The following is a 22,814-nucleotide window of genomic DNA, read 5'->3' on the forward strand; positions in this document are numbered from 1 at the left end:
CTAAAGCCCCCTTGTTCATCTGCTATCCTATTCTCCGTCTTACTCTTAATTCTTTCAATTATAACTCTACCATACACTTTACCAGGTACACTCAACAGACTTATCCCCCTATAATTTTTGCACTCTCTTTTATCCCCTTTGCCTTTATACAAAGGAACTATGCATGCTCTCTGCCAATCCCTAGGTACCTTACCCTCTTCCATACATTTATTAAATAATTGCACCAACCACTCCAAAACTATATCCCCACCTGCTTTTAACATTTCTATCTTTATCCCATCAATCCCGGCTGCCTTACCCCCTTTCATTTTACCTACTGCCTCACGAACTTCCCCCACACTCACAACTGGCTCTTCCTCACTCCTACAAGATGTTATTCCTCCTTGCCCTATACACGAAATCACAGCTTCCCTATCTTCATCAACATTTAACAATTCCTCAAAATATTCCTTCCATCTTCCCAATACCTCTAACTCTCCATTTAATAACTCTCCTCTCCTATTTTTAACTGACAAATCCATTTGTTCTCTAGGCTTTCTTAACTTGTTAATCTCACTCCAAAACTTTTTCTTATTTTCAACAAAATTTGTTGATAACATCTCACCCACTCTCTCATTTGCTCTCTTTTTACATTGCTTCACCACTCTCTTAACTTCTCTCTTTTTCTCCATATACTCTTCCCTCCTTGCATCACTTCTACTTTGTAAAAACTTCTCATATGCTAACTTTTTCTCCCTTACTACTCTCTTTACATCATCATTCCACCAATCACTCCTCTTCCCTCCTGCACCCACTTTCCTGTAACCACAAACTTCTGCTGAACACTCTAACACTACATTTTTAAACCTACCCCATACCTCTTCGACCCCATTGCCTATGCTCTCATTAGCCCATCTATCCTCCAATAGCTGTTTATATCTTACCCTAACTGCCTCCTCTTTTAGTTTATAAACCTTCACCTCTCTCTTCCCTGATGCTTCTATTCTCCTTGTATCCCATCTACCTTTTACTCTCAGTGTAGCTACAACTAGAAAGTGATCTGATATATCTGTGGCCCCTCTATAAACATGTACATCCTGAAGTCTACTCAACAGTCTTTTATCTACCAATACATAATCCAACAAACTACTGTCATTTCGCCCTACATCATATCGTGTATACTTATTTATCCTCTTTTCTTAAAATATGTATTACCTATAACTAAACCCCTTTCTATACAAAGTTCAATCAAAGGGCTCCCATTATCATTTACACCTGGCACCCCAAACTTACCTACCACACCCTCTCTAAAAGTTTCTCCTACTTTAGCATTCAGGTCCCCTACCACAATTACTCTCTCAATTACTCTCTCACTTCTTATGTTCTTATAACAGAGGTAGGAAGACATTATACATAGGCGGAGAGTGAGGTGTGAGTGACGCATGGTGACCTGAAGAATGCCATGTTGGGATGAGGACGGGTAGACGATATGATCATGTGACTCTTGTGTTGTTGGGTTGGTGGTGCTTAGCCTGCTTAAGTGTCATGTATGCTAACTTTGACATATTTCAGAGCAATATATTTCAGAAAGTATACTGTAGTTTTCAGAGAAAAATCGTACTAAATCAAAATCAAAATTCATTTTTAATATCAAACTAAATGCAACATTTAAAAAAATCTGTCACTCTTAATTTAGTCTTCATAAATGTTGTCCAGTTCCTCTGAAAGTTGGTTATTCTGATTTTCACAAGATGTAGGTTAGCATGACCCAGATGAAGACGTCAACTGGCGTTTATATTTTCTGGAACTGCAACAGCGGGTATTGGAACCAGTTCCACTGTTGCAATGTACCAATTTCTATCGTGTGTCATGTGCAGGACTCATATCAGACATGTGTACAAACTGACTGTCTTCCTGTCTCTAATCTTCGATCAAAAGATCACTTTCACTCTCCATCCCAAGTCATGTCATGGTCTGAGAGTACACCCCAAGACAATGGAATTTGGTAGAGACTCAGCTGGGGGACGACGTTCGTATATACCTGGAGAGTTCCGGGGGTCAATGCCCCCGCGGACCGGTCTGTGACGAATTTACAGAGACGACTTCTTAGTCACTACATCATAACACGAGACTAAAAAACATCAGCTTTTCTAACCAAACACAACAGCCATCGCTTGCCTGCCGTGGGTTTCTGTGCCCTCTGGCCTGGTGGCAAAAGCTGTCTTCACACGGTGAGGGTCCGGGTTCGCTTCCCGGCGAAGGGGTGGAAACATTGGACATGTTTCCTTACACCGGTTGTCTATGTTCACCCATCAGAAAAATGGGTACCTGGGTGTTAGTGGACTGGTGTGGGTCGCATCCTGGGACAAAACTGACCTAATTTGCCCGAAATGCTCTGCATAACAAGGCGGCTTTATATATGTCAGCTATGGTCTGTATACCTTGTACATGTACTGGTAGTATATAAACATATTGTTATTATTATATTATTATTGATAAAGTGAATGCATTTACACAGAGCTGGAGGTCACCTTTCACGAATTTATCGAGAGCTGATTTCTTTCCAACATCATCAGCAGGGGACGTTGTCTTCTATCTCATAAAAACATGAAGAATTAACAGTTGTATACACAACTCAATACCAAGAACTCGCTTCATGCAATTGATGTACACTTTTAAAATGCCTCTTGACTTACTGTGCGATTTAAAATAGTGGTGTGCCATCTGCTGTGGAATAATGGTTAGCTTAATATGTTTATTATGCACCTCATACCCATCCTGTGGGCGGTAGTCAAAAGATTACAGAGGTACATAATGGGTCCAGGGACTGGACTCCAAAGTTTTGATAGCTGAGCAAGTTACAGAGGTAATGAACTCACAATTACAAATGTAATGAACTCTCAATTTACAAAGATAATGAAATCACAATTTACGAAGGTAATGAACTCTAGGTAGGTCTGGTCACAATCATGACAAGTTACAAAGGTATTTACAGATTACAGAGGTACGTAATGGGTCCAGGGACTGGGTCCCCAAAGTTTTGATAGCTGAACTAGGTACAAAGGTAATGAACTCACAAGTTACAAAGGTAATGAATCCTGTAAGAATGGTTACTTTCGTTTACACATGGCTACAATCATGAACAAATTATAGAGTAATGAACAATTCACACTTCCACACCCGGTCTCAACTGTAATAATGGAGAAAGAGAATTACCACCTCATTGTCGTCTTCAATTAATGTTGTGGAACGTGATATACAGCTTTAACTGCTGTCTTAGCGACGTCTACACCAGCGTCCCTGCTGCCTGAATGACTGTACAGTCCACTATCCTCAGTTTATTACTTGTTAAGCTGGTTAGTTGCTGCTTATTATGTTTCCATGAGAGGAATTCTTCCTGCTAACCTTCAAACTCAGTTTCATTGGTGAAGTTCACAACCGGTTAATTGGTGATTTGTCCCCGACCTCTGGTGTGCGTTATTCTTCATCCTGAGACCTGCCCCATACCTGTCAAACAGCATATGCTGCGCCATTGTGTTTACTTGTAAAGTCAGCATATGCCTTGGGAAGATACGACTGGTATCTCCCCTTCTCCACCTCAGCTTCCGCAGTAAGGAAGCCCCGTCAAGCACATATCTTTCAGTCAACAGGATAACGTCTGATGTAACTTGGTCATCGATGACTTGGGCTAGTTAAGGGGCACGTAAGTTCCCCCGCGTTGTAGAGGTCTTACAAAACTCAGGCCTCTACAACGACAGCAGGTGTTACTGTAACGACGACCGCAGATGTTACTGTACTGACGACCACAGGTGTTGCTGTAAGGACGACCACAGGTGTAACTGTATGGACGACCACAGGTGTTACTGTAAGGACGACTACAGGTGTAACTGTATGAACGACCACAGGTGTTGCTGAAAGGACGACCACAGGTGTAGCTGTAAGGACGACCACAGGTGTTGCTGAAAGGACGACCACAGGTGTAGCTGTAAGGACGACCACAGGTGTAGCTGTAAGGACGACTACAGGTGTTGCTGTAAGGACGATCACAAATGTTGCTGTAAGGACGACCACAGGTGTTGCTGTAAGGACGACCACAGGTGTTGCTGTAAGGACGACCACAGGTGTTGCTGTAAGGCCGACCTCAGATGTTGCTGTAAGGACGTCCACAGGTGTTGCTGTAAGGATTACCACAGGTGTTACTGTAAGGACGACCACAGGTGTTGCTGTAAGGACGACCACAGGTGTTGCTGTAAGGCCGACCACAGGTGTTGCTGTAAGGATTACCACAGGTGTTGCTGTAAGGACGACCACAGGTGTTACTGTAAGGACGACCACAGGTGTTACTGTAAGGACGACCACAGGTGTTACGGTAAGGACGACCACAGGTGTTACTGTGTACATGGACATTGTTTTAGAGATGAGAAACAAGACAATTACACAGCTGAAAGTTGAAAACTCAGATGTGTCACAAGAATGTTAGGAAGTATTTCTTCAGCCTTAGAGTTATCAAATGTTACTGTGTATATGGACATTCCTGGAGAGTGAAGTGGTAGAGGAAGGATCCATACATGCTAGTTGGGAAGAAGAGTTAATTTTGTGATTATCTCATAATATGTCTTAGTCTTAACTAATGTAGTTTGGGTTCTTTTCTTTTCAGAAGAGTTTGCTACCGACTTCTGGCAACCATCCAGCTGTGGTGTTACAACGCGACTCTCGTCAGTGCTACAACAGCTGTTGTTCTGTAAGGCTATTCCTGCTAGCTTGTACCATGAGTGAATGTGGTTTCGCCTAATCTCCCCTTCAGTTCATGATTACTGCTGATGGATGTTACACCCAGGAAGCGTGCAAGTATTGTAGCTCTTAGAAAAGATTCTGATTTAAGTATCTGAAAGATCACCAAAAATTTGGCGATCCCCAAGTCCATTATAATCGACAGAACGAATATCGGAGACTTTTACCATATTATCCTTATTCTTGTGCTCGCAGTTAATATTGAGGGTAATAGATTTGTGACCACTTGCGCCAAGCTGTTAAGTGATCTCTTGATTATTTTAGAACATAAGAATGAAAGAACACTGCAGAAGGCCTACTGGCCCGTACAAGACAGGCCCTTATCAAAACCACCACTACCCAAAGCTATCTAAGAATTTACTCCCGTATCCACGACACCAACCAAACCCAGCCCCTCCCACTCGTATATTTGTCCGGTCTCTTCTTCAAGCTACCCAGGGTCCTAGCCTCGATTACTCTTCTCGGATAATTGTTCCACGCATCGACCACTCTATTTGAAAACCAGTACTTACCTATGTCCTTTCTAAATCTTTATTTGTCAAAATCTGGTTCGGGCAGATTATTACCTCTGGTAGGTTCTTTTACACACTGCTTCAAAAAAGAAGTCCTGAATTACTTCCAGGAAGTCACTGAACTTTCCAGTGAAAGTAATCCAGTCTATTTAACTGAAGAATTAGACACATGTGCAACACTTGGGTATCTTTATTGTGGAAACGTGTCGCCAACCAGTGTCTTCCTCAACCCAATACATAGAATCCACTGGCTGGCGGAACGTTCCCATAATAAAGATGCAGTGGGTTGCACAAGTGTCTAATTCATCATTCTGTCGGTTCTGTCAGACACAGCAACATTTCGAGATGTTTATACAAGGAATTCTACGCTTGCCTAACCTATAGGCATGACCTACCTCTATCTGTGAATTTGTCCAAGGTGACGCCGCCTACGACTGCTTCGCCTCACCTGTCTGCCCTCTTTTCAAGGTTGTTGAGCTGCAAGGGACTGATTACCTCAAACTCCTTCTGATCTTCAACCATTATTCCTGTGTGGAAAAAGACACTTATGTACAGTTCAGGACATTTATTAAAGGAAACGTTTCGCCACGAGCGGCTTCTTCAGTCCTAATATAGAGAAAACTAAGAAAAACGCATATATATAGTGGCAGGAGTCAGGTGAAGTGACGCGTGGGTAGAGGTGGTAGTAGTAGTAGTAGTAGTAGTGGAACTAAGGAGGTGATTTTAGAGAGAGACCTGCTGACATCATGTAACAGCAGTTCCCAGGATGGGTAATATCCTCTTGATTAGTAATTTTGGAATACTGTAACTTCCGGATTTTTGCTTTATAGTATTATTGACAGTGATTAGTGCAGCTTCAATGCATTTTCTTCGTCTTAAGTCGTCTTCTTTAATAACTAAATTAGCTTCATTGAATTTCATGAGGTGTCCAACATCGTCCCTGTGTTGAACACATGCGTTTCTGCGGTCATCATTTCTGCGAGCATTTTTGTGTTCTGCGATCCTAATGCCCAGAGATCTGGCTGTTTCCCCTACATATACTTTGTCACACACCCCACATGGTATAGTGTAAATTCCTGCACTTGTGCCAGAATCACGCTTGGGTTTTTGTATCAGGTTCCTAATAGTAGTTGAAGAGCTGGTAGATATTTTAGCTAGTTTTCTGTCAAACATTTTTGAAACATTAGTGGCAACGTTGATGACCGGTAAAACAATGTAACTTGGAGGCTTTTCTTCAACTTGACTGTTGTAATAAAGTTGGTAGAATTACCGACAATATGTAAAGTAAAAGGACACAAGTGCAACTAATGTGACATTTATTGTGGCAACGTTTCGCTCTCCAGGAGCTTTATCAAGCCATTACAAACAATACATGGACACAGAGGGTATATAAAGGCTCAGAGTGAGGTGAATACTAGTGAGGTACCATTTCGATGTTCACTAGTGGTAGTAGTAGTAGTAGTCGTATTACTTTTGTCACTACCACTACTACTACTACTACTACTACTACTACTACCACTAGTGAACATCGAAATGGTACCTCACTAGTATTCACCTCACTCTGAGCCTTTATATACCCTCTGTGTCCATGTATTGTTTGTAATGGCTTGATAAAGCTCCTGGAGAGCGAAACGTTGCCACAATAAATGTCACATTAGTTGCACTTGTGTCCTTTTACTTTACAACTTGACTGTTGTTGGTCTTGCTGAGGATGCGTGTCGCACGTTTCCTGCAGTCACGTATGAAGTGTAGGGGAAAGTGTAGTGAACTAAAAGTGTTGGTGATGTATGTGCATTCTTCTTCGAGGAACTGCGGACTGGAAATTCTGTAGGCTCTCAGAAAGAAGCCAATAACTACCCCTCTTTTAGTTCTTGTGTCATGGTGAGAGAAGAAATGTAGAGGATCGTTCTTGTAGGTAGGTTTCCGGTAGACTTTAAAAGAAAGTCTGTTTTCCCCTGTGCGTAGGAGAACGTCGAGAGAAGGTAATTGGTTGTCCTTCTCCTCCTCTAGTGTAAATTTAATAGTAGGTTCCAGAGTGTTGATGGTGTTGAGGATGTCATGTACGTCTAGATTTTTGGGTACAATGACCAAAATATCATCAACGTACCGCATCCATGTAACTGAACGAGGGATGTTACTGAGGATCCGTCTGGATTCCAGGTCCTCCATATATAAATTGGCAAGAACTGCACTAAGGGGGGATCCCATGGCTAGTCCAAAGAGTTGTTTGTACTTCTTGTCCTCAAACCTAAAACAGTTATAACGAACACAAAGTTCGACAAGGCTCACAAAATCTTGGCGGGGTACAGATAACTCTGTATCATCTTTAATCACCCTGCGAAGAAGATCAATGGCTTGATCAACTGGGACATTGGTGAATAAGGCAGTCACGTCAAAACTTGCAAGCTTCTTATCACTCATGTTGAGATACCTGATACGGTTAAGGAGGTCACCCGAATGCTTTAGGTGAGCCTGACTGATTGTACCCATGAGCTTAGACAAATATTTCGCCAAAACTCCTGCCAGACTGTGTGGGGCGCTGCCGATTCCAGATGTAATGGGTCTCATAGACACATTTGGTTTATGGGTCTTTGGTAAACCATAAAGTCTTGCTGACTTGGGGTTGGTAGGGATGAGGCGCAAGAGCTTTTTACCTTCTTCTGATTTCCTGAGTATGCTGCGGGTCTTACTGAGAAAAGAATCTGTTTCTTTCTTCCATGCATGTTCGGGGATGGAAACGTATGTGTTGGTGTCGTTCAATAAATCTTGCATCTTACTAACGTAGTCTGTACTGTTGAGGATGACCACTCCTCCTCCTTTGTCTGTTGTGGTGATGAGAATATCATTATTAGTGGCCAAGTTTTTGAGTGCCTGGATGTAGCGACGTGGAATGACTGGACGACTAGGTTCAGAAACTGCAGCTGCAGTAAGTCCTTGTATGAAACCTTTGTTAAATTCAGAGTCACCGAAGTCATGGTTTTTGATCACTGTGTCTAACTCGCATTTAGGCTTCCGTATGCCAGCAGCAAACTTGAGACTTAAGCTGAGTGCTTCGGATTCTGTATCACTGAGAACATAGGACTGAAGAAGCCACTCGTGGCGAAACGTTTCCTTTAATAAATGTCCTGCACTGTACATAAGTGTCTTTTTCCACATCTTGTCGGTATCACCATACCATTTCCTCATTATTCTCTGTATTGGACTGAGGAAACCACTGATTGGCGAAACGTCTCCACAGTTAAGATGCAAAGTGTTCCACAAGTGTCTAATTCATCAACCTGTCGGTTCTCTGAACCAGTTGTCTACACTATTTGACTGAAGTTAAAATCCCCTACATTTACTACGTTATCGTGTCTAGAACTCCTAACAATCTCGTTCCAATGAAGGTGATCGGTATATAATACCTAACATCTTTTGCTCTAGACAACCATTCATTTCCAACACCCCTTCTAGGCAAAATGCCACATATAACATGGCATGTTATGTCTATCGTTAACTAAATCCTCTAACAATATACTCCATCCCAGCAACAGAAAGACGAACCCTCTGTTCCCTTCAAACGGGAAGCTCTATCCATAAACCTAATCTGTCTCGAATATGCACAATGTTCTCACCTCCCTTGGTGGAGTTGGTCGTGTCATTTCCGGTAATCAACTCACATTTTCAACAGCAGTCTCCTGGACCTTCGTCGCTTCTACTTCTCCATCCGTCCTCTAGATCCTAAGCTTCGTTCCATTTTGCCACTGGCCAGCTTCCTCTGACCTGATAATTCACAACAGGATTATTACTGAGAATCCTCATATTTTCCTCAGTCAGTCGCCGTATCCCTCGCCTGGCCTCCTTCAGCTCCTCCTTAAGCTGCTAGTAGAGCTCCACGATAGATGGCATCGTTGGTTCACTTTGAAAGATAGGTTACAAAGTGCGTCCCCACTCAATACAGATAACCTCACCACTGTTACAGAAAAACCTCAACTATGGGCCAGAAGTCCTTCTGCAGTGTTCTTCCTTGCTTATGTTCTTATGCACTGATTCAGGGGCAAAGCATATAGCGAAATAGGTCATCATCAGTCTAAGATTAGAAATTGCCTGACTGACACAACGTAATCATTATCAGCGATACCTCACAGGAAACATGACATATCAAACCATACCCCGGCTGGGATTGAACCCGCGGTCAGAGTCTCAAAACTCCAGCCCGTCGCGTTAGCCACTAGACCAGCTAGCCACAATAAGATTCGTCCAACTAGGTATATTTCTACACCATAGGAAGGTTAGTCATGTTGACGGCAGTGAAGGGACTTGAGCTAGAGTTCGTCACGGCCACGCTAGCTGGAGATTCGTCTGTAAAAACTTGCATTTGTGGTCACAGTGGTGCCTGTGCTAACCTTCCTATGGTGTAGAAATATACCTAGTTGGATGAATCTTATTGTGGCTAGCTGGTCTAGTGGCTAACGCGACGGGCTGGAGTTTTGAGACTCTATGACCGCGGGTTCAATCCCAGCCGGGGTATGGTTTGTTTGCAATCGTGTCATTACGATTTCGTGAGTCAAACATGATATATGTCAACACAAAAATCTCGTTTTCTCTTCTGTCCACTCTTTCTGCTACATAATCTTTGAAGTTCTCAATACTAAGTTTATTGATCTCTTCAAAATTTCATATATTAATTACTAGAGCTCTCTCTCTCTCTCTCTCTCTCTTTCTCTCCGATCTGAAATTAACATTTCCGATATCAAATCATCAAAATGAACGTTCCCAAATACTAATAAACATAACAGCAATAATATTAATAATCATAATAATAATAATAATAATAATAATAATAATAATAATAATAATAATAATAATAATAATAATAACGTGGGTTTATATCATAGTCCCACATACGTCTGCTTAATATTGGACGAGAATTTTAGTACCATGAAATACACGAGATAGAGAAGTGACCAGTTTTTTTTTTTCATCCTCCGTCAAAAACAAACACACAGCATGATTTTCTCCTTTCTGCTTTGTAACTTGCAATAACACTGTAAAATCATTATACCGCAAAAATGGTAAACATTTTTTTTTTGGTAAGGTTACAGGTATTTTTATGTATATATATTTTTAGTAAGCACCTGCGTATTCCTTTGTGAGGGTACAGATATTTATTACTTTCACAAATCAGTAAAACCTTGATGAAGGCTTATATTGTGAATGATGTCAACAGACTGCCCTTCACCGTCTTAAGAGGCACGTAAGTTCCTCCGTCTTATGGTAACATGTTCATTTTTCCACTATAATCTACCTTGTCCATAATTACTATCACATTTGCTTTGTCTGACTAGATGTGGTTTTTAATTTGGATTTTGCATGTAAGAAAAAGCATTTCGGATTTCTTTCAATATCATTTATGGCTTTTAGCTCTCTCTGTCTCTCCTGAACTCTGTGTGATGTATTCAGACCACTGTACGGGTGAGGTTCAAACCCATGGCGAGTGAGTTTGTTTGTAATAGTGTTGTTACGATTTCATGAGTGATATATTTAATTAGAGCTCAACATTTCTTAATTTTGTAGCCAGTGTTACTTTTCGTTCTTCAGAAAGTTCTTTACCTTAGAGGAGTTTTGGTATTCACCGTCTTCTTGTACAGAGGGAACGACTCTCTCTTTGCAACCTGCATCTTCTCCTTCTTCGTAACAATATGTGTCTGGAGCATACCTCTAGTGTCCTTCAGCTCGTCCCCTCGATATTCTGATTTAGGTCGTCATTTTATCATATTGTCTTCCCAGGGAATTTCATCACGCTCACGATTTATTAGCTCAGTTGATGCTCTTGTTGCTGAATTTAAAATTGTTAAACATACCCTCAAGCTTAAGAGATTTTTCTGATTATGACTTGTGATTTTGCATGTCTGGAGTTTTATTAAGTTGAGGTCTGAGTTAACTGTCTTCAACACTATAATGTTCCCACCCAGGTCTTCGTTATTAGTGAATATGAGGTCTGAGGTATTTTATAGTCTAGTCACTTCTGATATATGATATCATAAGACGAACTGTCGCAGAGTTTTAGTTGGTCAATTGTGTGCAATTGTTTATGTGAACTAGTTAATGGGGGTCTTTCTGCTATTATAGTCGTTGCAGCATTATACCCTTTTAATTGTCTTAAACTGAAGTATTCAAGCAATAGCATACTTGGGGCTGGGCGTGGCAGGTCAATTTTCGATCTTTGAAGTTCTGGGAAGCTGCATCTGGTCATTTATAAACAGCTACAATAGCTTCATTTAGATTTTCAATTACTTTCCACCAGAGCTCACCCGGTTTCCATTTCCTAATTACACTGATCTTTAAGAAAAATAATAAACAATACAACGTTTGCTTATGTGTTTCTTTAGCAACCATCTACGTCCCTTCGTCCCCAGTCTCCGCCCTCCAAATATTCTGTGCCTGTCAACCATATTAAACTTTGTTGTTATTTGTGATAAACTTTCTACCTTATTTCTCTCAACTTTTTCTACAGTAATTTTCTGGTGGGCATATATCACTGACTTCTTCTCATGTTATTTTGGATTCCATCAATCTCGGGTGCTTCGGAGTCCTCAACTTCGTCTATATTTGACTCGACAAGTGTTCTCATGATTGTTCTAAAATTTGCTTTTCAGTTCGTGTGTTATACATCGTGACTTGGTCACAGTGAGAGAACATTAATCACTGTCACCACAATGACGCGAAGCAGCTCACACTGTCTACTGCTGTTATTGGTGTTGATGTTGAAGGTTGTGGTGGGGAGAGACAATGTCGACCCTCACACACCAGGTGATGATCATTCCCGTCCACGACGCACTCTGCCAGAACATCCACACACTCACCTAACCGCGGTAAAGTCTACCCTTTTAAACTTTTCTTATATTCGTTTCAGTCCTGTATTTCTTGTCCATCTTCCCATAGCAATATATAACAGTCAGTAAGCTCCGTTCGTGGTGCTCGTGGCTCACATGGTAGCGGCCTCAGCTCGCACACCCAGAAAACCGAGCCATGTTGCATTTCACCTGTTATCACTGTTAAGATCAAATTTGTTCGAATTTTTTAACCATGAGGGTTAGCCAGGATAACCCAGGGTAGGGAGGGTTAGCGACCCAGGATAACCCAAGTGCGTCATCGAGGACTGCTTGTCTTATTTCCAGTGTGGTCCTTCAGTCTTGTCCCCCAGGATGCGGCCCACATCAGTCGACTAACACCCAGGTACCTACTTACTGCTAGGTGAACAGGGACAGCAGGTGTAAGGAAACGTTCCTAACGTTTCCACCTATGCCGGAGATTGAACCACGGACACTCAGTGTATGAGTGTCCGTGGTGAGTGCTCTGTCAGCCGAGCCACGGACCACCATGCAGTAAGTATGTACCTGGGTGTTAGCCGACTGTTGTGGGTGGCATCCTGGGGGAGAAGTTTCAAGGACTTCAACAGAAATAATAAGGACAGTCCTTGATGACACACTGACTTTACTGGGTTACTAACCCTCTGGGTTAGTAATCCACTGGGTTAGTAATCCTTTGGGTTAGTAACCCTCTGGGCTAGTAATCCTCTGGGTTAATAATCCTCTGGGTTAGTAACCCTCTGGGTTAGTAATCCTCTGGGTTAGTAATCCTCTGGGCTAGTAATCCACTGGGTTAGTAATCCTCTGGGTTAGTAACCCTCTGGGCTAGTAATCCTCTGGGTTAGTAATCCTCTGGGCTTGTAATCCTCTGGGTTAGTAATCCTCTGGGTTAGTAATCCTCTGGGTTATTAACCCTCTGGGCTAGTAATCCTCTGGGTTAGTAATCCTCTGGGCTAGTAACCCTCTGGGTTAGTAACCCTCTGGGCTAGTAATCCTCTGGGTTAGTAATCCTCTGGGTTAGTAATCCTCTGGGTTAGTAATCCTCTGGGTTAGTAACCCTCTGGGCTAGTAATCCTCTGGGTTAGTAACCCTCTGGGCTAGTAATTCTCTGGGTTAGTAATCCTCTGGACTAGTAATCCTCTGGGTTAGTAACCCTCTGGGCTAGTAATCCTCTGGGTTAGTAACCCTCTGGGCTAGTAATCCTCTGGGTTAGTAATCCTCTGGGTTAGTAACCCTTTGGGCTAGTAATCCTCTGGGTTAGTAATCCTCTGGGCTAGAAATCCTCTGGGTTAGTAACCCTCTGGGCTAGTAATCCTCTGGGTTAGTAACCCTCTGGGCTAGTAATCCTCTGGGTTAGTAACCCTCTGGGCTAGTAATCCTCTGGGTTAGTAATCCTCTGGGCTAGTAATCCTCTGGGTTAGTAACCCTCTGGGCTAGTAATCCTCTGGGTTAGTAACCCTCTGGGCTAGTAATCCTCTGGGTTAGTAACCCTCTGGGCTAGTAATCCTCTGGGTTAGTAATCCTCTGGGTTAGTAACCCTCTGGGCTAGTAATCCTCTGGGTTAGTAATCCGCTGGGCTAGTAATCCTCTGGGTTAGTAATCCTCTGGGTTAGTAAACCTCTGGGCTAATAATCCTCTGGGTTAGTAATCCTCTGGGTTAGTAATCCTCTGGGTTAGCAATCCTCTGGGTTAGTAACCCTCTGGGTTAGTAATCCTCTGGGTTAGTAACCCTCTGGGCTAGTAATTCTCTGGGTTAGTAATCCTCTGGGTTAGTAACCCTCTGGGCTAGTAATCCTCTGGGTTAGTAACCCTCTGGGTTAGTAACCCTCTGGGTTAGTAATCCTCTGGGTTAGTAACCCTCTGGGCTAGTAATCCTCTGGGTTAGTAATCCTCTGGGTTAGTAATCCTCTGGGTTAGTAACCCTCTGGGCTAGTAATCCTCTGGGTTAGTAACCCTCTGGGCTAGTAATCCTCTGGGTTAGTAATCCTCTGGGCTAGTAATCCTCTGGGTTAGTAACCCTCTGGGCTAGTAATCCTCTGGGTTAGTAACCCTCTGGGCTAGTAATCCTCTGGGTTAGTAACCCTCTGGGCTAGTAATCCTCTGGGTTAGTAATCCTCTGGGTTAGTAACCCTCTGGGCTAGTAATCCTCTGGGTTAGTAATCCGCTGGGCTAGTAATCCTCTGGGTTAGTAATCCTCTGGGTTAGTAAACCTCTGGGCTAATAATCCTCTGGGTTAGTAATCCTCTGGGTTAGTAATCCTCTGGGTTAGCAATCCTCTGGGTTAGTAACCCTCTGGGTTAGTAATCCTCTGGGTTAGTAACCCTCTGGGCTAGTAATTCTTTAGTAATCCTCTGGGTTAGTAATCCTCTGGGTTAGTAATCCTCTGGGTTAGAAATCCTCTGGGTTAATAATCTTCTGGGTTAGTAATCCTCTGGGTTAGTAATCCTCTGGGTTAGTAATCCTCTGGGTTAGTAATCCTCTGGGTTAGTAATCCTCTGGGTTAGTAATCCTCTGGGTTAGTAATCCGAGTAAATCATCATCTTCATCACTCCCATATCCTTTATCTTAATAAGGTTTTATGAAAGATATATCATTCTGTATATCGAAATAAGAAAGAGTTAAAATTTTTTTTTATAAAACTGGATATCAGTAATGTGCTGCTACCTGATGTTTACATTTATAGTTAAATAGCGGGAACAAGATCTGTGTTCGCCTGTCATATTCTAACATGTCGAATGGACGCCATGCTTGAAGTTGAAATCTTTCAGCCTGAGCTTGGAGGCTTTAGTAATGCAACGATGATAATATCAGGAAGTCTATTACAAGACTTCATCAGCTACGGGAGCTTCAAATGTTTCATTCCAGCTGAGCTGGAGATTATGTTACTTGTGAATTTGCAACTCTTGACGGCCTAATCCATGCGCGGAATAAATGAGAGAGAGAGAAAAAAAGAGAAAGAACGAGTTGTAAAATCACCAGCCACAGCCCGGCTGTGGAAGAGAGGAAACTGGCCTGACATTCGATCGGAACGTTCTGCCTCAGATTGGAATGCTCCTCTTCCATGGTGTGAAAGCTTACTCAGCCCTGTATTACTCAGACAGTATTACCAATGCTGGCTCCTCCTCAGGAAAATTAATGAATAGAAAAAGAAATAATAACAGACAAACATAAACACTTTATTATATAGAAAATATAAAACACTTAAATATGAAATATTAATCCTACATTAAAGAAAATGAAAAATGAAAAATATAAATGATAACTGAATTCAAGGCTAATATATATAGGGGTGTCTGGTGTTGGTGACACTGAGTGTTGTTGAAATCGTAGCAGTTGCTGATGATTGGGGGGGGGTCGCAGGTGTTGGTTACAATCCACCGGTTCGTTCTTCACAGTATAGCCTTGAGTATTCTATCCCGATGACAGGAAAGCAGGTTCTTTACCGCTGCAATGATGAGGGGTTACGTCCTGCAACTTCATACAGGTGCACAGGTAATTAAATCCAAAAAGGGGAAGTCTCAGGACGTTAGTCCGTCTCCATCAGTTCTACTCGTTGATTGGCAGGTGACCCTCTCTGTCATCCAAGCTGGAAAGATAGACAGGTTACCCACTGCTTAAGAAATCACTCTCTATGATAAGTACAATACCTGAAAGATGTGGTGATTATTACAACAGTCAACCTAGAGCAAGACTGAAAGGACTAAGTTTATTATTGGTCAAAAGTGAATCGTTCAACCAATAAATCCACTAGAATACAAGGCAGGCATGTACTTACAGTAGTGCTGGGAGCTGTGAGTCTAGTGATTACTGTTTGGACTGGAGCCCCACACATCACTTTTCGGAGGGGGGGGAGAAGGAGGGGAAGGGATAGCGGGAGCTAGACTGACCCTACCTTAACAAGCAGCCGGCAGTAAAACTATTACTTTCGGTGTGGGGGAAAAAAGGTGGGAATAGTGGGAGCTTGACTTACCCCACCTTAACAAGTAGCCGGAGGAGGGGAAAAAAAGGCAATGCGGGAGCTTGAACTACCTTGTAGCCGGCAATAAACTATATACTCCCTCTCTACTCCTATCTATTGAACTTTTCCCTCACACTCCCCCATACCAAGACTTATAGTCAAGGAGTATAAGAAGAATAGGTGAGGAAAAAGTTCTAACATATGGAAGTTGCATAAGGCAAGAAATCTTCTACTGACTGTCACGACTTAACCAGTCAGAGAAATAATTGGATGAACCATTGATATACACAATATGGAACTTAAAAGCCTGGAGTGCCAATGTCCACCTCAAGAGGCGACTGTTGGTTCCCTTAAAAGTTTTTAGGTATATCAAGGGTTTGTGGTCCGTTTCTAAAATGAATTCTTTTCCCAGCAAATAAAATTAAGTTTGGAGATTCCCCACACAAGGGCCAAACATTCCTTTTCTATGGTGGAGTATTTCGTTTCTGCAGGAAGGAGTTTCCAGCTTAGGAAGCATACAGGGAAGGGAGTACCATCATGGTATTGTAGTAACACCACACCTAAGCCAGTATTGGAGGCATCAGTTCTTATGCAAAATGTTTTATTAATATCTGGAATCTTAAGCATAGGGTCTTTCGAAAAGATACTTTTAATAACCAGTCAAAGTTCAAGAGGTTCCTTCACAGACTAAGGAAGTCGGATAAGATGCCTGTAAGATAAGTAAGGTTCGGGATAAACCGTGCATAAAAATTTACAGAACCAAGAAAGCTATGAGCTTCTTGGTTTTGGGGAATTTAAATTCTAATATTTGGAACTTAAAAGCCTGGAGTGCCAATGTCCACCTCAAGAGGCGACTGTTGGTTCCCTTAAAAGTTTCTAGTATATCAAAGGTTTGTGGTCCGTTTCTAAAATGAATTCTTTTCCCAGCAAATAAAATTTAAGTTTGGAGATTCCCCACACAAGGGCCAAACATTCCTTTTCTATGGTGGAGTATGTCGTTTCTGCGGGAAGGAGTTTCCAGCTTAGGAAGCATACAGGGAAGGGAGTACCTTCATGGTATTGTAGTAACACCACACCTAAGCCAGTATTGGAGGCATCAGTTCTTAAGCAAAATGTTTTATTAATATCTGGAATCTTAAGCATAGGGTCTTTCGAAAAGATACTTTTAATCTCATTAAACCTTTCCCGAGCTACGTCGGAAAGTTCAAGAGGTTCCTTCACAGACTTTTTAAGGAAGTCGGATAAGATGCCTGTAAGATAAGTAAGGTTCGGGATAAACCGTGCATAAAAATTTACAGAACCAAGAAAGCTACGCATGAGCTTCTTGGTTTTGGGGAATTTAAATTCTAATAAAGCTTTGATCTTACTGGGGAGAGGCTGCAGAGAGTTATTAGAAAGTATCAGTCCAAGATATCTAATCTTGTTATACCCAAGGAAGCATTTCTTCGGCTTGGCAGTGAGGCCATGTGAGCGTAACCTACACAAAACTGATGTTAATGTTTGGATATGTTCGCCCCACGTGGATGTCATTACGTAAATGTTATCAAAATTAACTGAAACATTTGGCATATTACCCAAGACCTTTCTCATCAGTCTCACGTAGGTAGCACAGGCAGTTACCAAACCGAAGGGCATAGTTCTATATTGCATCAGTCCTTGGTGTGTAGGAAAAGCAGTGTACTGCTTAGAAGAAGGATCTAACATTACTTGATGATATGCTTGCGCAATATCAATCTCTAAAAAGAAGGAAGCGTCATAAAATTTGTGTAGATCGCTATCTATTAAGGGCATAGGCTCAGCATCCCACCGAGTTATAGCATTAAGGCCTCTGAAGTCAATAGCAAGTCTATATGAATTATCCTTCTTAACCATGACTACTGGTGAACAATATGAAGATACTGAAGGTTCAATGATCTTTAGTTTTAATAATTTGTCTACTCTCGGTCAAATGCATCCCTAAGGTGAACTGGAACTGGGTATAATTTTCGTTATAGGATTTTCCGTCACCAAGTCAATCTTATGGACTACCGTGGAGGTAACACCTGGAATATCAGTAAAGACGTCTGAAAAGTTACTTACACATTGAAGTAGTTCATGTCTCTTATGGTCATCCAAAGATTCATTACTATTAATGTTGGTTGCGCCCGAGTGGTCAAGAGTCACCAAGTCATGTAGTTCTTCATCATAGTCTAAGTTAGAGGTGTCAATTACGCACACCTTACATTCTTCAGTTGTCGTATCAAGTTCGTGTGGAAAAACTAAGTCAAAGTTATTAAGGCAGTTAACCGAATTTCTTCGGTAATATTTCTTAAGGATGTTGATATGATAAAGCTTAGGTTTCCCCTTGACTTCTATGAGGTAGTCAACTTTCCCACAAATTTTTAATACTTTATAAGGACCTTTCCATGCTACTAATAATTTATTTGACTTGATCGGCAACAGTACAAGAACTTCATCCCCTACTTTAAAACTTCTCCTCAAAATAGGTTTTGTACTGGTCCATTGACAAGTGTACGTTTTTCGAAACTATGTCAGAGGTCTCCTCAAGTTTGGATCTAAGGTCAAGGAGAAACTGGTAAGAAGACTGAACCTCAGCATTTACCTCCTCATTAGTCCATAAGTCATGAAGGATGGACAGTGGACCTCTGGCCTGTCTACCATAGAGAAGTTCAAAAGGTGAAAACCCCAAAGAGTCACTGGGAACTTCCCTCATGGCAAACAAAGCACAGGGTAGGTAGCGATGCCACTCCTTATGTTTAAGGGAGCAAAGTTTCCTTAAAATGGACTTGAGAATCGAATGCTGGCGCTAAATCCTCCCATTACAGCTGGGATGATAGGGTGTGGTGAAGAGAGGCTTCACTCCCAGAAGTTGGTATAGATGTTGCATTAAGTCAGATGTGAATTGTGTCCCACGGTCAGACAAAATTTCTCTAGGGATGCCCACTCTGGAGAAGATGGACAAAAGGGCTTCAGCCACCTCTGTAGTGGTTATGGTCTTTAAGGGTATGGCTTCAGGGAAGCTCGAAGCATAATCAACTAATGTTAATATATATCTATGTCCCCCAGATGAAAGTGGAGATAAAGGACCAACGATGTCAATAGCTACTCTTTCGAAAGGTACCCTAAAGACTGGCATTTTGACCATAGGTACTCGCCTGGTACCTCGGGAGGATGACAGTTGGCAAACTTTACACGATCTACAATAGGTAGTGACATCTGAGGACATTTTGGGCCAAAAATAGGTTTCCCTAATTTTATTTAAGGTTTTACGATGCGAGAAATGTCCGGCCACTGGCAGGTCATGAGCCATTTTAAAAACAGTCTCTCTGCATTGACTTGGAACAACTAAGATGGAATAGTCTATCTCATCTGAATTTAATTTGAATACTGACTTGTACAAGATACCCTTTATATATTCAAATTTATATGAAAAGTTTTTCCTTTGGATAACTTGATTTTGTTTAGCGGCATTATGGCAATTCTGAAGAGAAGGGCAATTACGTTGTAAATTGACAAAGGAGTCCTTCGATATATCTAAAGGCTTAAAGTCAGGGAAAATCAAAGGATGGATAGTAGGAGAAGCCTGGGCTTTGGTCTGAGCCCTAGTCAAGACATTTATGGTATTGGAGGTGATATCTTTACTTTCATCTAATAAGTGAACCGGTGATCCTACTACCTCGCTTTCGAGAGTATCATCACTGGTTTTTAATCCCACATGAATCTCACGAGACATTGTCTCATCTGAACTTTCGAGGGGCTTCTCTGACTCTACAGGAAGAGGATCTGAAAAGCTTATGTCCATCTTTGATGAAAGGTCAGCCTCAGAAGGAAGAATGGCACCTTTTATATTACCTATTAGTACGGAGCAAGAAGTGATGGGAGCTAGAACGGCTTCAGACCAACCTGTGAACCATTTAGACCTAATGTAACAACGGATGGTAGGAAATGTGTCTGTACGGCCCAAGTAGTCTGAAAGTATAGCAGAGGAATGAGTTTCTTTAAGGTTAGGGAACAGCTTATCAGAAATGACTATACATGTGCATCCAGTGTCTCGTAAAATGGTAGATACATTAAATCCATTAACTGTTCCTGAACAGAAGGGTGCTTGGTCATTACAGTCTTTAAAACATTTTCCAACTTTTTGGACCTTCTTAGAAGGACAATCTGGACGTTTATGTCCCTTAACACCACACAAATGACAAACAGAAATAAAAGAAGTCATTTTACTTTCCACTAGAGGCTTTGATTTCTTAAGGTCTGATGAACCCTTGCCCTTAAGGTTCGATCCCTTTAGGTCTTTATAGAAATTGTGAGCCTCAGCATACAGGTCAGGAGCCTCAGCAACTTCCTCAGCTTTAATCAGGTTACGTTCTCTGATGAATGTTCGTATCTGATGGGGAAGAGCTGTCAGGAACTGGGCAGCAACCATGAAGTCTCTAAGAGATTCATAACTGTGATCAATTCCTGAACTCTCTATCCAAAAGTCGAACAAACGAAAGAGTGTTACCTGTAACTGCTGAAAGTTCTGGCCAGGGTGTAAGGTGGCATACCTGAAATCTTTCCTGTAAGAATTAGTGGTTTTTTGATATGCTTTAAGGATTGCCTTCTTCAGTAGGTTATAATTACATATGATATCCTGCGACAAAGTTGCATAGATATTCAAAGCTGTACCAGAAAATAACATACCTAACCTGGTAGCCCAGGTGTCAGCAGGCCATTCACAGAGGGTAGCGATATTTTCAAACCTGATAATGTATGAAGTTATGTCTTCCCCCTCTGTGAAGGGAGGTAAATTAGGTGTTGGAATATGTGCACTGACTGCACGTTGTTCCATTACTCCTTCCTCTAATTGTTGTTATATAAAAGTTAACTTTTTATTCTCTAATTCAAGGCGAGATTTTTCGAGCTCACGATCCTTTTCTCTCTCTATTAACTCATGTTCTCTGTTTTTTCCTCAACTTCTCTATCCTTTGCTCTTTCCTCAAGTTCTCTTAATTTAACTTGTTCTTCACGCACTCTCGCTCTCTCCTCATGATCAAGTCTATCACGCTCCTTTTTGTCTTCTCTCTCTCTTTCTGTCTTTCTTGGATTTCTCTCTCAATTCTCTCTCTCTTTTTTCGCTTCTCTTTTGATTCTCTCTCCTTTTCTTCTTCTCTTTCTATTCTCTCTCTCTCCTTTTCTTCTTCTCTTTCCCTTTCTGTCTTTCTTCTCTCTCAATTCTCTCTCTTTCAAGTCTTTTCTGGATCTTAGCACTAATGAAAGATTCTAAATTTTTCCCTGTTATTCCTAACTTACTTCCAGCGTTCATCTGAAACTGGTATTCATCCATACTTGCAAGAATAACTTAAACTATCAGGGGAAATGAAACGGGTATTAAAGAAAATGGAGGGTTCAATTCCTGCTCTGCTCAAACTGTAAATAAACCAGAGGGCTCGATCCCTACTTCAATTAAACAATATGTATTAATTAAAACGAAGGGTTCTATGCCGGCTCCTAGCAAACAGTAAGTAGAATGGGGTCACTTGACCATCCAATCTTCTCACCAACAAATCAAGAGTGCCCTATGACAGTTCCCTTGATATAATAAAGAGCTCAGTGATTGTCACTGGAAAATCTCGGGTCCCTAGAGTCTAATCCTCCAAAGTGTTTCAAGCTCACACAAAAATAGATGACAGAATTAACTAGTATTCCTGCCTTGACTTGACTTACAATAAATTGAGACTAACAATCACCAAATCTTTTAAATACCCGTACTGTAGTCCTACCATAGAGAATCATTACTCATGGCTGGTGGTAACCGTCTGTGGTATGCGGCGTTGAAGTTCCAATGGTAGATTCGAGATGGAGTTGAATCTTGATTCAGTCGAGTTGATCCTGGCAAGGTCGCCACTTGTGAAGGCTTACTCAGCCCTGTAACAACTTCAGACAGTATTACCAAGGCTGGCTCCTCCTCAGGAAAATTAGTGAATAGAAAAAGAAATAATAACAGACAAACATAAACACTTTATTATATAGAAAATATAAAACACTTAAATATGAAATATTAATCCTACATTAATGAAAATGAAAAATGAAAAATATATATGATAACTGAATTCAACGCTAATATATATAGGGGTGTCTGGTGTTGGTGACACTGAGTGTTGTTGAAATCGTAGCAGTTGCTGATGATTGGGGGGGGGGTCGCAGGTGTTGGTTATAACCCACCGGTTCGTTCTTCATAGTATAGCCTTGAGTATTCTATCCCGATGACAGGAAAGCAGGTTCTTTACCACTGCAATGATGAGGGGTTACGTCCTGCAACTTCATACAGGTGCACAGGTAATTAAATCCAAAAAGGGGAAGTCTCAGGACGTTAGTCCATCTCCATCAGTTCTACTCGTTGATTGGCAGGTGACCCTCTCTGTCATCCAAGCTGGAAAGATAGGCAGGTTACCCACTGCTTAAGAAATCACTCTCCATGATAAGTACAATACCTGAAAGATGTGGTGATTATTACAACAGTCAACCTAGAGCAAGACTGAAACAACTAAGTTTATTATTGGTCAAAAGTGAAGCTTTCAACCAATAAATCCACTAGAATACAAGGCAGGCATGTACTTACAGTAGTGCTGGGAGCTGTGAGTCTAGTGATTACTGTTTGGACTGGAGCCCCACACATCACCTTTCGGTGGGGGGGAAGAAGGAGGGGAAGAGATAGCGGGAGCTAGACTGACCCTACCT

At 41.6% G+C, this 22,814-nt stretch overlaps 1 protein-coding gene across 6 annotated transcripts in view; it reads left to right on the forward strand.

The window, feature by feature from the left end:
• Positions 1-22,814, forward strand: part of LOC138855340 (lipase 3-like) — a 120,959-nt gene that overhangs the window by 21,772 nt on the left and 76,373 nt on the right. For all 6 annotated transcript variants that reach the window (XM_070104279.1, XM_070104278.1, XM_070104280.1 and 3 more), the window contains exon 2: positions 11,921-12,136. In XM_070104279.1, coding sequence (XP_069960380.1) covers positions 11,981-12,136 — 156 coding nt within the window. In that variant the 5' untranslated portion in view covers positions 11,921-11,980. The remainder of the gene's footprint in view (positions 1-11,920; positions 12,137-22,814) is intronic.

The sequence above is a fragment of the Cherax quadricarinatus genome, chromosome 90 (assembly GCF_038502225.1).
Source record: "Cherax quadricarinatus isolate ZL_2023a chromosome 90, ASM3850222v1, whole genome shotgun sequence".
NCBI classification, from domain to species: Eukaryota; Metazoa; Arthropoda; class Malacostraca; order Decapoda; family Parastacidae; genus Cherax; species Cherax quadricarinatus.